We start from the raw sequence: 14527 nt of genomic DNA, 5'->3' as shown, positions 1-14527 counted from the left end.
GACCAACTCCTTAAGAATTGGTCATATTTATCTATTAATCAGAGTCTCATTTCTTCAAGGCGTGCTGTGTCCATCATATTCCTAATCCACATTTTAACAGTTGGTATAGCTGTATTTTTCCAAAATTTAAGTATCAATTTCTTTCCAATTATTAACCCATAATTTAAAAAAAAAAAGTTTTGGTCTTTATTTAAATTGATATCTTCTACTATTATACCAAATATAATCCATTCCGTTTTAGGTTCTATTCTTGACTTGAAAAGCTTTATAAATATATCAAATATTTCGCTCCAAAATGTATTCAACTTTGTACATCCTACAAATGAATGTGTTATATTAGCGTTTTGAAACAAACATTTTCGCATCTGGGAGAGACGTTTGGGTAAAATTTATTCAACCTCGTTTTTGAATAATATAGTCTATGTAATAATTTGAATTGAATTAAATAGTCTTGCATTAATGGAACAATTATGTGTGTTCATCAGATACTTTTCCCATCTATCCTTCGAGATCTTTATCATTAGCTCATGTTCCCAATCTTCTCTTAGTGCTTCTGTTGAGGGTAATTCTCTATTTAATATATTATTATAAAAGTATGATATTAGTTTTTGTGAATCAGCCTTAATATTCATTGCTTCTTCTAAAGGGTCTAAAAATATAGTTTGAAGTCTATGTGTATATTTCTTCATAAAGTCACATATCTGTATATATTTAAAATATTGATTATCCTTCAGTTTAAATTTTAATTTTAAATGTTGAAATGATAACAGTTTGCCCAATTCATACATATCTCCTACTTTCCTAATCCCCAGTCTATCCCATTGTTGATATGTTTTGTCGATGAGAGATGGTTTGAATACGGGGTTGTTCAATAGTGGGGTTAGTACTGATAGATTATTTAATTTCAAGGATACTTTTATTTGTTTCCAAATTCTTATTATATTGTGAATAATTGGATTCTTCTTATATATTATACTATTCAATTTTATCGGTGAGAGCAAGATCGTTCCTATATCGTACGGATAGCACTCCTCTTTCTCCATTCTTATCCACTCCAACTGCTGAGTGGAACTATCCAACCAGTACATTATGTTCTTAATGTGCACTGCCCAGTAGTAATACATGAAGTTAGGTAATGATAAACCCCCAACTTTTTTAGGTTTACACAAATTCTTTCGTTGAGGTCTGTGTGCTCTGTAATCCCATATAAAATTAGTGATAGTAGAATCTAGTTTTTTGAAAAAGTATTTAGGAATATATATTGGGATCGCTTGAAACAAATATATTAATTGTGATAAGAAAGTCATTTTTATATCGTTAATTCTTCCTATCAATGAGAGCGGGAGCGTTTTCCAAAATTTAATCATATCATTCAGTTTATTTAATAGTGGCATAAAATTGGCACTAAATAATGATTTGTGTCTTCTCATAATTTGAATACCCAGATACTTGAATTTTTCTGTTGCAATTTTGATGGGGAATTTTAGTAAATCCTGTGGTTTTAAAGACATCATTTCGCTTTTGTTCCAATTTATTCTATAACCTGAAAAAGAGCCGAATTCCTCAATTAGTGTTGATAAGGTGGGTATGCTCATTTGTGTATTAGTAATGCATAAAAGAATATCATCAGTGTATAATGAAATTTTATTCTTTGAGTCCTTAGTGTTATATCCGTGAATATTCGGGTGATTTCTAATCCTTTCGGCCAGCGGTTCTATCATAAGGGCAAATAGCAATGGTGATAAGGCACAACCCTGCCTATTACCCCTTGATAAGTAACATTTTTGAGATAGCATATTGTTAGTTAATATTCTTGCCGTAGGTTTATCGTAAAGTAGTTTAACCCATCTAATAAAATTCTCTCCCGTATTAAATTTTTGGTGTACCTTGTATAAATACTGCCATTCTACCTGATCAAATGCCTTCTCTGCATCCAGCGTAACAACTGAAATATCTTCATTGTCCTCATTGTGAGAGTACATTATATGAAGCCTTCTCACATTATTAAATGATTGTCTTTTGGGTATAAATCCCGTTTGATCCGTATTTATTAAATTGTTAATATAATTATTCAGTCTTCTAGCTAGAATCTTTGCTAAAATGTTCTGATCCGTATTTAGAAGTGAAATAGCTCTATAAGAACCCGGTTCATCTAAATCTTTATCTTTTTTTGGTATAAGCGTTATTGTTGATTCTGCTAGAGTTTCTGGTAGTTTATTTTCGGTATAAGCCTGCGTGTATAAATTGAGTGATCTTGGTACAATTGACTCCTGAAATCGTTTATAAAATTCATTACTAAAACTATCTGGTCCTGGGGTCTTCCCATTTTTCAGTGAGTTTATTATTTGTTTTATTTCTTCATTAGTAATCCGGGCTCCTAATTCCTCTTGTTCTAAATTATCCAATTTTGGGAGATTACAATTACCTAAAAAAATTGTAATTTTACTAACATCTGTATTTATTTTAGATGTATATAAATTATGATAAAATTGGGCAAACCTCTTATTAATATCCTTTGGCAGTGTTAGAAACTCACCCTTATCCGATTTAATTTTAGTGATAGTTTTTTCCTTTTCTTGTTGCTTCAGTTGCCTCGCAAGTCATTTATGTGTCTTATCCCCAAATTCGAAGTGTGCTTGTTTTGTAATTTGGAATAATCTTATTACTCTTGCCGATAGTATTCTATTGATTTTATATTTCAATAAGGTTATCTTATTATGTTTATCTATGGTTGGGTCAGTTGCATTGTCCAATTCTAGTAATTTTATTTCCTGTTCTATCCGCTGAAGTTCTCTTTTATTTTCTTTATTTTGAAAACTTTGGTAAGAGATTATGACGCCGCGAATGTATGCCTTAAAGATTTCCCATAATAGCGGTGCAGAAATACCCGTGTCATTTATCTCGAAAAAAATGTCTGTTTGTTCTTTTATATACTCATAACCCTGTGGGTTATTTAATATTTGTGCGTTGAATCTCCAAAAAGGTTTTATACCCGGCATTCCCTCAATTTTCAGTATAAAAGTCAATCGTGAATGATCGGAAATAATACTATTACGATATGATGGTTTATTCGTATACGGGATTAATTTTGTATCCAATAAGAAATAGTCAATTCGTGAATAAGTTTTATGAACTGATGAGTAAAATGAATATTCCCTTCCACTTGGGTTTGCTATTCGCCAAACATCAGCTATGTTGTTATTTTTTATATAAGTATTTAAAACATGTTCAAACACTTAAACTTTCCTCAGCAGCTACTAGACTTTCAAGTTTTATGTCCATTAAAAAATACTTAAAGCTTCCAAACTCCGGGCAATCTCTCTGTTTGCATATTTCATTTTGTTCTCTGTATCACAATATGGCAAGTTTTATCTGCGCCTATTCACATATAAAGTGATGACTTCTAGTATTCCTTGGATACAAGACACACTTATCTCATCTGAATTGTGCTATGAACAATAAAATATAAAGCAAATGCCTTTCCTTGGAAGTTCCCTGGTCCAGGAACGTTGAGGCGCTGTATAAGAAGGGACAGAGCTGTCTATACTTTCAGAGGAGGCTCCGCTCTTTAAAAGTCTGCAGTAAGATGCTGCAGATGTTCTATCAATTAGTGGTGGCCAGTGCCATCCTTCGCTGTCGTGCGCTGGGGTAGCAGGACAAGGGCCGCGGATGCCAACAGAATTAATAAGCTCATCAGGAAGGCCGGCTCTGTCCTGGGGGTGGAGGTAGATCCATTGGAGATGGTCTTGGTGGGGAGGAAGCTCCTCAAACTGCAGAGCATCTTGGACAATACAGCTCACCCCCTCCATGACACATTGGTTAACCTGAGGAGCACCAGCAACAGTCTGGTAATACCAAGATGCAGCATAATTGGCCACAGGATATATTTTTTCCCCTGTGGCTATTAAACTATAAATCCTCCCCCTTCTGTAGTGGGGTAGACTGACCCCCCCCCCCCCCAATCTTCGCACATATCCAATCTTGAACTTTCCACTCGTCACTTTGTTTTCGTGTTTTATGTATCTTGTGTTTTATGACTGTTGGCAGACCAAAGGTAGACAAAAGTGCTGGAGAAACTCAGCGGGTACAGCAGCATCTATGGAGCGAAGGAAATAGGCAACGTTTCGGGCCGAAAAGCTTCTTCAAACTGATGTTGGCAGACCAATTTCCCTCCTGGGATAAATAAAGTTGTATTTTATCTTAAAAGATACAAGTAACTTGTATCAAATTAAGAGTTTATTAAAGTAAAGCTTTTCCATTGTAAAGTTCTTTTTTAAACATTGCAAGTATATTACACATAGTCGTAGACTCATTGTATCTATATTTTTGATGTGATGGAGGTTTAAGAAAATGCAACGTCAATACTGAAGGGGTTCGTCAATCATTTATGCAAGCTATTTTGTGGAAAAAATAAAATTGTACTGTATTTACCTGGATATATCTTGAATTAATGAATTGCATATTTTACTATCTTAGGAATGTTCTTTCTGGCTAATGAATCGCCCAAGATAAATACATTCTATGTTCCTGTAAGTACAATATTTCCAACTTTTCCAAGAGCAATTCAGAAAAACAACTGTCGTTTTTGTTTTGCTCTTGTCCTCTCACCCTCCCTATCTCGCTAATGTAGTGGTTTTATGCTTAATAATTGTGCTTTTATGCTTAATAATAATGTAGTGGTTTCATGCTTTAATAATGACAACAAAAGCTTTTTTTTAACGTTGCTATTTATTGTTTAACAATTAACATTAGTTTTTGATTGGAACATAGACTTTGGGGCCTGCACCTCGTTGGTGTTCATTCCTGGATAACTTGACAGAGGAGCTGGAAGAAAACCCAGAATCTACAGTGTATGATGATTATAAATTTGTAACCAAAAAGGATCTAGAAAACCTAGGTAAGTTATATTAGTGATTCATTTGACCAGGATGACTCATTTAAGAAATGAATTGCACCAAAAAGCATGCAACCTTATCAAGCTTGTACTTTGTAATATCCATTCAGATCTTTGAATAGCCCTGACAGGATTTCACAAGTAATTGAGACTTTGGCCTTCAGTCTTAAACTTAAAAGCTGATGTTTATTTCATTAAAATCGGGTTAATTCATTCATATCTAATTCTAAATCTGTACACTCACAAGTTACCAGATGGAAAATTTAAAAAAAAATTAAAGTAAACTAAATACAGATTTGTATACATATATATGATATTTTGAATAAAATAATTATATGGAACACAGAAGAGAATCCTCATGTATCCTCAGTGGTTGAGGGTTAATATGTGAGGTGCGCCACGTACTCCAGCTACATGTACTTACTCGAATACTCTACGCATGGACCCATATACAATCACAATAATAATTTATTAGCTAAGTATATTTTGCAACATATGAGGAATTTCATTTGCCAAGTCAGTCATACAAATAAAAAGCATCGGAACACACAAAATACATTTTAACATAAACATCCACCACAGTGACTCCTCCACATTCCTCACTGATGGAAGGATCATGGATCAGGAGGGAAAACCATTGAAATGTCTTGAATCATAACAGGATGGTTGAATACGAGCTTGATGAAAAGATGATTACGTCTTTTCCACAAAGGTAAGGAAGCAAAAATCCATAAAGCCTGGAAAGAGGTAAAAGCAGCAGTGCTGAAGTTGAAGGTTACAAAATGCCGTTTGCTGCTAAGCAGTGGGGGAACCTAAAGAAAAGGACAATTGTGAGGATATTAAAGATGTGCTTGGAGACCAATGGCTGATACTGATCAATGTGGCTATGATATGCGGGGGGGACTCCTGGGTTACAAATGATATGACTTGCGGAAATACAACTTTATGCAAATTCTGCCATACATTTTTGAAACATTTTTCAAGCTAGTAATATGAATAAAATGTTTTTTCTTATTCATTAATGCCGAGAAACAATATATTCCATTGGTTTATTTACAAGAAGTGTTATGGTGATTATTCAATGAAATGGAAGAATTGTAACAAATATAAAGTGTTACAAAAACGTTTACTATAGAGAATAGATGTTTCTGACATCGGGTAAAATCAGCTTACTAACATTTCTCAGGAGCAGCACCACGAAGTAACCCGGTGGCTGCCTGTATATACTTCTATTACAGCAGAATGTATAATTAAGATGCTTTGTAGTTAAAAGGAAGAGGATGGTGAGGATCATGAGGCCTCTGAAAAGGGGCTGGTGAAGTAAGGTTTTCGAATGCAATATCATTGAGGTGAGTTTAAAGGTTAATGCTGCAGAGATTGTAGTAAGGGATCTTGGTAATGGATGGCATTTGAGGAAAATTATTTTTGATTTTAATGCACTCGAGGTTTTGCATTGCCTGGTTTTACCAAAGCAAGTGACCTGAAGATTTTAAGGAAGTGAGCGTCATTTTCAATGCATTAGATTTTATGCATAAGATCCAAAGACCTCCAAAGGTCAAATGTAAAGCATGTAATCTCTATGGTGGATATGTATTCTGACGGAAAACACAGGCTATGCTGGTGATATTTGGAGTAATTTTATCTCCAAAAACACCAGCCAACGTGCCTCATTTGTTAGCATCAGAAATTGTTGATGTTTGACACCCATACGGTCTCCACCGGACACAGTCTGTTAGTGGGAAATCAGTGCAGATAATCTTTGAGCCTGAACAAGAACAAACTAAACCATAACTGAGGAGAGTTATAAATGGCAGTGGTTCACTTTGAGTAAATAAGAATCCAGACAGTGAACTGCAAAATTGAAGTGGAAATCCAGTTTATCCTGGAGGTTTGAAAGAGGATTAAGAAAATCCAGTGATTTTATCAGTACATTGAAGATGCTTACTAGATTTTATTAAAAAGACAAAGATTTTGGGAGAGTAATAATAATTATCAAAAAAATGTGTAAGCCATGTATGATACTTTTAGCAAAAATTACAAGAGTTCTATTCTGTAACTTTTTACTGTAGGTCTTGATCACCTTATCGGCACCGCACTACTTCGGGCATACATGCATGGATTCTTTTTGGACATTCGACTATATCACAAGGTATTCAAATATGCTGGGGAAGTTGTTTTTAGGATTGAGTCCCTAAATTTATGTTTGAAGATTCTTTAAATGCACTGCCCTTGCTTTTGTTTTCTTCTAACACTAAATATGTGCCTTTACTACATATAAATAACTTGAGTTGTAAACTTTAAAAAAAAAAAAATAGTTTGATTAAATCCAGGTTGAATTGGCGTATTTAAATATAAACTTTGATACAATTTTCGAAAGGGTGTTGCTAATTCATGAATTTGTGTAATTTAAAAGGTGAAAACTATGACAAATCCATTTGCTTATGAGGAATACCGAAAAGATAAGATCAGACAGAAAATAGAGGAAACGCGTACTCAGAGAGTCCAAGTGCAGGTAAGAGGATACTGCTTGGTGTAAATGGGAAATAGTACAGCATGTTTATTTAGTTTTAATAAGAGTTGCTCTGTAATGCCCGTGCTTTTATGCTCATCATTAGAAACCGTGAATTATATTTGCCCTTCTTGCACTCCTTAATCTTGTTTAATTATGGTGCTATCAAAAACGTAAGTTATCAACTTTGCACGTAACAGAAATGGTGATAGACTGGGTGGTTTGTATATTCAAAGGGAGCTAGATGTGCTGGCACACGTCATTGAAGACCGACATCCAGGTGCAGCAGAAAGAGATTAAGAAAGCAAATAATACATTGGCCCTTACAAACAAATTTGAGTACGGAAGTAAATAATCTTTTTGCATTTGTTCAAGTCTAAATGGACCACGCATGCAGTATTACGTACAGTTTTGGCTTCTTGCCTAAAATGGATATACTGCCAATAGAGGAAATATGAGAAAGATTTACTAGTCCGGTTGTTGGGGTTACAGATTTGCCAGAAGATTGTGTAAACCAAAACTGTATTCTTTATAGTTAAGAGGAATAAGAAGATATCCCATCAAATTCTTCAAAATCCTCTTGATTGAGGAAAGTAAGATCAGAGGGCATTGTTTCAGAATAAAGATAGGCCATTCAAAAATGAGAAGTTTCACTTGGCCTGGATGTCTGTGAAAGCTTAATTTTGTTCAAACAGAACTGAGTTTGATGGATTTTTAGGTAATAAGGGAATTCAGAGATATGAAATGAGTGATGCTCTGTGGAAGAGGATCTTGAATTGTGGAACTGGCTGAAAGGGTGATATGGCTTGCTCCTGTTTCTTACAATCCAATGCACAAAATGTGATAGGCTTGAAAACAATGAAGCAAATGTGTGTGAAATTAGCCCCTCGGCCCACTTGGTCCATGCTGACCGTTGATCACCCACACACTAGAAACATAGAAATTTAGGTGCAGGAGTAGGCCATTCGGCCCTTTGAGCCTGCACCGCCATTCAATATGATCATGGCTGATCATCCAACTCGGTATCCCGTACCTGCCTTCTCTCCATACCCCCTGATCCCCTTAGCCACAAGGGCCACATCTAACTCCCTCTTAAATATAGCCAATGAACTGGCCTCAACTACCGTCTGTGGCAGAGAGTTCCAGAGATTCACCACTCTCTGTGTGAAAAAAGTTCTTCTCATCTCAGTTTTAAAGGATTTCCCCCTTATCCTTAAGCTGTGACCCCTTGTCCTGGACTTCCCTAACATCGGGAACAATCTTCCTGCATCTAGCCTGTCCAACCCCTTAAGAATTTTGTAAGTTTCTATAAGATCCCCTCTCAATCTCCTAAAGAGATTGAGAGGGGATCTTATAGATCTAGAGGGTATAAACCAAGTCTATCCAGTCTTTCTTCATAAGACAGTCCTGACATCCCAGGAATCAGTCTGGTGAACCGTCTCTGCACTAGTTCCATGTCATCCCATTTTTGCATCCTACACACAAGCGGGAATTTGCAGAAGCCGATTAACCTACAGAAGACCTGCACGTCTTTGGACTGTGGGACGAAACTGGAACGCCCAGAGAAAAACCATGCGTTCACAGTGAGATCTGACAAACTCTGCACAGGCAGCAACTGTAGTCAAGATTGAATGTGGGTCTCTGGTTCTGTGAAGCAGCAGCTCTACAGCTGTGCCACTGTGCTGCCCATAATGTTGAAATTGATATTTAACAACGTTCAGTTTAGAGATACAGCGTGGAAACAGGCCCAAAGAGACCGCGTCAACAAATGATCACCCATACACTAGTTCTATGTTATCCCAGTTTCGCAATCTGCCTGCTTGGGGCAATTTTACAGAAGCCAATTAACCTACAAACCTGCATGTCTTTAGGATGTGAGGGGAAACCGGAACTCCATGGGAAAATCTATGCGGTCACAGGGAGAACGTAAAAATTCCATGCCGACAGCACCCGTAGTCAGGATCGAACCTGGGTTCTGGTGCTGTAGGCAACAGCTCTACTACTGCACCACTGTGCCACCCTGCTCAGTTCAATCTCAATGTGGTAGATTTTAAAGTAAAGCCAAATAAACAATAGTGATGATGGCTCTTGGTGTACTCTCTCTACGTCAAACTTTTTTTAAAATATTGCTCTAGAAAGCCGTTTGGGGTAAATTGTGATTTTTTTTTTTTCTTATAATTAAATTAATAATAAAAGTTCAAATGGGTCACAACTGAAAAATGCTTTCTGGTTTCAAATCATTTTGAACGGTTTAGTAATGAATTGTCATTTTTAAATAACTTGGCAGATTTGGTGCTTGCGTTCAAACAGTATTTTCAGGCACATTCAACCTTGATGCTTTTCTCTACGAAGTTTCCCAAAACTGAAATAACGGAGAGCGTTCAATCGTTAACCATAAAGAGAGATTTATTTTTAATTTTTGGGCAATGTATTTGCAATATTGTATTAATGCTTACTTAATATTCCTATGTACAGAAATTGCCAAGAGTAAACAAAGAGTTAGCGTTGAAGTTTATTGAAGAAGAAAAAGAAGATCAAGTACAAAAGAAAAAGAAGGGAAAGGTAACAGTTACCTTGATGCAATTAATTATTGTACGATCTGACTGATAAATATTGGTGGAAAGGTTTGGTTTATAATGTCTCTATGTATGGCAGAAAGGAATTTATCATTTTCCATGGATTTTCTTGAATAGAATTGTACAGCATGAAAACAGGCCCTTTGACACAGCTTGTCCATGGTGACCAAGATGTCCCATCTAAACTATTAATTTGCTTCTGTTTGTCCCATTTCCCTCTAAACTCTGGAAGCTCATTCCATATACCCACAGCCCTCTGAGTAAAAAGAATGCCCCTCGGGTTCTTATTTAATCTTGCTCCTCTCACGAAAGTCCTCTCACAGAGGATTAATAAAATATATGTCCTCTGGTTTTTGATTTCTCTATTCTGTATAAAATCACTTGGTGTATTTGCATTATCTATTCCCCTCATGGATTTTATACTCTATTAGATCACCTCCTGCACTTCAAGAAATAAAGTCCTAGCTTGCCCAACCTCTCACTATAGCTCAGGCACTCGAGTATAGGCAACATTCTCATAAATCTTTGCACTCTTTCCAGCTTAATGACATCCTTTCTACAGCAAAGTGACCACAACTGAACACAGTATTCTAAATCTGGCCTGACCAATGTCTTGTACAACTGTAATATACACTCAATACCCTGACGAAGGCCAATGTGCCAAAAGCTTTCTGTACCACACTGTGACACAATTTTCAGCAATCTATGTACCTCTACTCCTATATCCCTCTGCTCTAAAACACTCCACAAGGTCCTTACTGTTCTCTATGAAGGTCTTGCCCTGGTTTGACTTCCCAAAATGCAATACACACACTTATTGCATTAAACTCCATCTGCCATTCCTCAGCCTACTTGAAGAGTTGATCAGGATAATGTTTTTGACATGTCGCTGTCTACATTATCCCCTACTTTAGTCTCATCGGCAACTTACTAATCATACCTTGTACATTCTCATCCAAATCCTTGATATTAAATCAGAAAAACAATGGGAACATTCCACAGGGCAAATGCTAGAATCCATTACTAAGGAGGTACTGACGGCACACTGAGAAAATATCATGACATTCTGGCACTGTCAGCATGGCTTTATAAAAGGGAAGTTGTGTTTGCCAAATCTGCTGGAATTCTTTGAGGATGTAACAAACAGGGTGGATAAAAGGGAACCAACAGTTGCAGTGTATTTGATTTCCAGAGGATGCATGTTACGTTGTCTTGGATAATTAAATATGTATTTCAAGGTTTCAAGGTCAGTTTATTGTCACATGTACCAATTAAGGAACAGTGAAATTTGAGTTACCTTGCAGCCATACGAAAAGCAACAAGACACAACCACATAAAAGTTAACAAACATCCATCACAGTGGATTCCACATTCCTCACTGTGATGGAAGGTAATAAAGTTCAATCTTCTTACTCTTTGTTCCCCCGCGGTCGGGGCAGACAAACCATCCACAGTCGGGGCGATCAAAACACCCGCAGCCAGCGATCGATGCCCCCGTCAGGGTGATCGAAACTCCTGCGTCAGGGTGGTTGAAACTCTCCGCGGCATGGAGCTCCCGAGTCGGCCTCTTCTTACCAGAGACCACGGGCTTCACAATGTTAAAGTCCACAGGCCCTGCAGTTGGAGCTTCGATCCCCGGCAAAGGGATCGCAAGCTCCGCGATATTAAAGTCCCATATACTCCCACGGCTTGGAGCGCCGGGTCGGTTTCCAGGAAAGGCCGGATGTTAGGCCGCAGTGGAGATGGAGATACCATACGGGAAAAAATTGCATCTCCGTCAAGGTAAGAGATTGGAAAAAAAGTTTCCCCAACCCCTCCTCCCTCACCCGCCACATAAAACAAACCAAGGAACACTAAAATATACTTTTAACACATACTAAAAATGTGCTCTGTCATGCCTGCTATGTAAAATTCTGTAAATTTTCTTCTTGTTTTATGTCAGAATTTACCCAACATTTTGCGAGATGAGCGATTCAAGGTAATGTTTGAAAATCCTGACTTTCAAGTGGATGAAGCTAGTGAAGAATTCAGGCTTATCAATCCAATTGTGTCCAAAGCCTCAGAAAAAAGAAAGAAGAAACTTAAGCGACTACAAGAGCAGATAGAGACTGGACAGGTAATATATTGATTAAAACAAAGACAATATCTTGGGTTGAAAAGTTTAAAAGTGGTGAAAAATAAGCATTTTCATGGTTGTGGTGTTAGGAACTGCATGATAGCAATCGGCTGGCATAATGGTTTTGTTTGTAAAAAGAACTTGTAGCGAGTCATAATTGGGTGAAATCAACAATGGGTTTCTAAAAGCACAAAGAGGGTGCAATAAATTGTTTTAGTCCTTATCTGTCCTATCATTCATAAAATAGTATGAATATATGGGTTTAAATAAAGCAACTTGGCAATCACTTCCAAGTTTTGACATCTGTTTTAATTTTTGCTGAGATTGCAAGTTGCTGCACATACAATTCCAGGCATTCATATTAATTAAAAACAATATTCTTGCTATACAAATACAACGTATTTGGTTGTATGTTCAATCAATGGTTTTATGTAATCGATAAGATTAAGTCGGGCAACAGACGATTTAAAATCTCATTTGATTTTCAAAGATGCAGATTTTACATTGGATCAAATTTAAAATGGAGGTAGAGAGTGTGAAAGCAATTAATCCGATCTGAAGAAGTGGCTCAACTCAATATGTCACCCATTCCTTCTCTCCAGAAATGCTGCCTGTCCCTCTGAGTTACTCCAGCATTTCGTGTCTATCATCAGTTCTTAACCTATCATAGAGTCATACAGCATGGAAACTGGGCTTTCGGCCAACTCATCCATGCTGACCAAGATGCCCCGTCTAAAGGAGGACCAAAAAATCTGGGATTTTTTGGAAAAGGGTAGAGAAATCTTTATGCAGAATTCCCGATACAGAAATACAATCACAGATGTTTGAATGAAGAACACTTAATGAGGCCACGGAGTCATTCAAGTCTGTTGTAACCTTAACAACACATTCCCAATTAACAGTAGTAACCTTTTACCCTCTTATCATGGATCTATTAACCTCTGCCCTTAACTTATTCAAAGACTCGCCACTTTCCACTCCCCGTTCAAGGAAAAGCATTTCAAAGACTGAGCACTGGGATCATTTATCTTCCAGATATAAACACAGATATATATTAACGATAAATCTGGAAGCGCAATGACCTATATTGAATGCCATTGTGTGCCCTCCGTCATTCAAATTATTCACAATTAAAATAATTCTGCCAATTATTCAAGGCACAAAAATAATTGTCTTCAGCATCTTCAGATATTAATACAATTGTACCATTGTGGTCCAAAGGAAGAAGAATTGGAAGGAAAACCTAGTGATGCAGAGAGCTCGGAAAGTTCTGATGATGATCGAGGCTGGGTTGAAGAGGTCCAAAAACAGCACAAACTCCTGCGCAAAGAAGAAAAGTTGAGGTTAATGGAAAGAAATCAACAAAGTCGTCCAAAACCCAAATTCTTCGAGATCAAAGCTGGAGAAGAGTTCAGAAGTTTTCAAGATGCTGCCCATAAACAAAAACTGCTCAAGTAAGTGATGGCTCTGTTTCACTAAACATATTTTCATGTACGTAGTACTAGTTTCCCTAATAGTGGGTTTATGAGATTTGGTAGAAGTTTACAAGTGCTCCAAGGGTTAGATTTGAGGAGATAGTAGGTGCTTTATTGGTATTACTTGCTTGAATATTAAAGGTTTAGAACTTTGAAAGAAATTGGTAGGGTGGATTCAAACGTGTAATTGTTGAACTTGGTTCCGTCTTCACTAAGGAAGACATAAATAATTTGCCGGAAATAGCAGGGGACCGCGGGTCAAAGGAGTTGGAGGAATTGAGTGAAATCCAGGTTAGCCGGGAAGTGGTGTTGGGTAATTGAATGGATTAAAGGCCGATAAATCCCCAGGGCCAGATAGGCTGCATCCCAGAGTACTTAAGGAAGTAGCTCCAGAAATAGCTCCAGAAATAGTGGATGCATTAGTAATAATCTTTCAAAACTCTTTAGATTCTGGAGTAGTTCCTGAAGATTGGCGGGTAGCAAACGTAACCCCACTTTTTAAGAAGGGAGGGAGAGAGAAAATGGGGAATTACAGACCAGTTAGTCTAACATCGGTAGTGGGGAAACTGCTAGAGTCAGTTATTAAAGATGGGATAGCAGCACATTTGGAAAGTGGTGAAATCATTGGACAAAGTCAGCATGGATTTACGAAAGGTAAATCATGTCTGACGAATCTTATAGAATTTTTCGAGGATGTAACTAGTAGCGTGGATAGGGGAGAACCAGTGGATGTGGTGTATCTGGACTTCCAGAAGGCTTTCGACAAGGTCCCACATAAAAAAATAGTATACAAACTTAAAGCACAAGGCATTGGGGGTTCAGTATTGATGTGGATAGAGAACTGGCTGGCAAACAGGAAGCAAAGAGTAGGAGTAAACGGGTCCTTTTCACAATGGCAGGCAGTGACTAGTGGGGTACCCCAAGGCTCAGTACTGGGACCCCAGCTATTTACAATAT

The 14527-nt window shown here is 37.2% G+C and overlaps 1 protein-coding gene across 1 annotated transcript in view; it reads left to right on the top strand.

Moving 5' to 3' along the window:
* Positions 1-14527, top strand: part of nol10 (nucleolar protein 10) — a 56701-nt gene that overhangs the window by 30668 nt on the left and 11506 nt on the right. Inside the window, 7 exon segments of the mRNA XM_055635307.1 lie at positions 4477-4529; positions 4771-4897; positions 6964-7043; positions 7308-7406; positions 9879-9965; positions 11922-12095; positions 13317-13549. Of these exon segments, the coding sequence (XP_055491282.1) occupies positions 4477-4529; positions 4771-4897; positions 6964-7043; positions 7308-7406; positions 9879-9965; positions 11922-12095; positions 13317-13549 (853 nt within the window).

This window comes from Leucoraja erinacea, chromosome 5, assembly GCF_028641065.1.
Source record: "Leucoraja erinacea ecotype New England chromosome 5, Leri_hhj_1, whole genome shotgun sequence".
In the NCBI taxonomy this organism is placed as follows: Eukaryota; Metazoa; Chordata; class Chondrichthyes; order Rajiformes; family Rajidae; genus Leucoraja; species Leucoraja erinaceus.
Note: the sequence above shows the minus strand (reverse complement) of the source record. Positions and strands in the feature narration are given on the sequence as shown.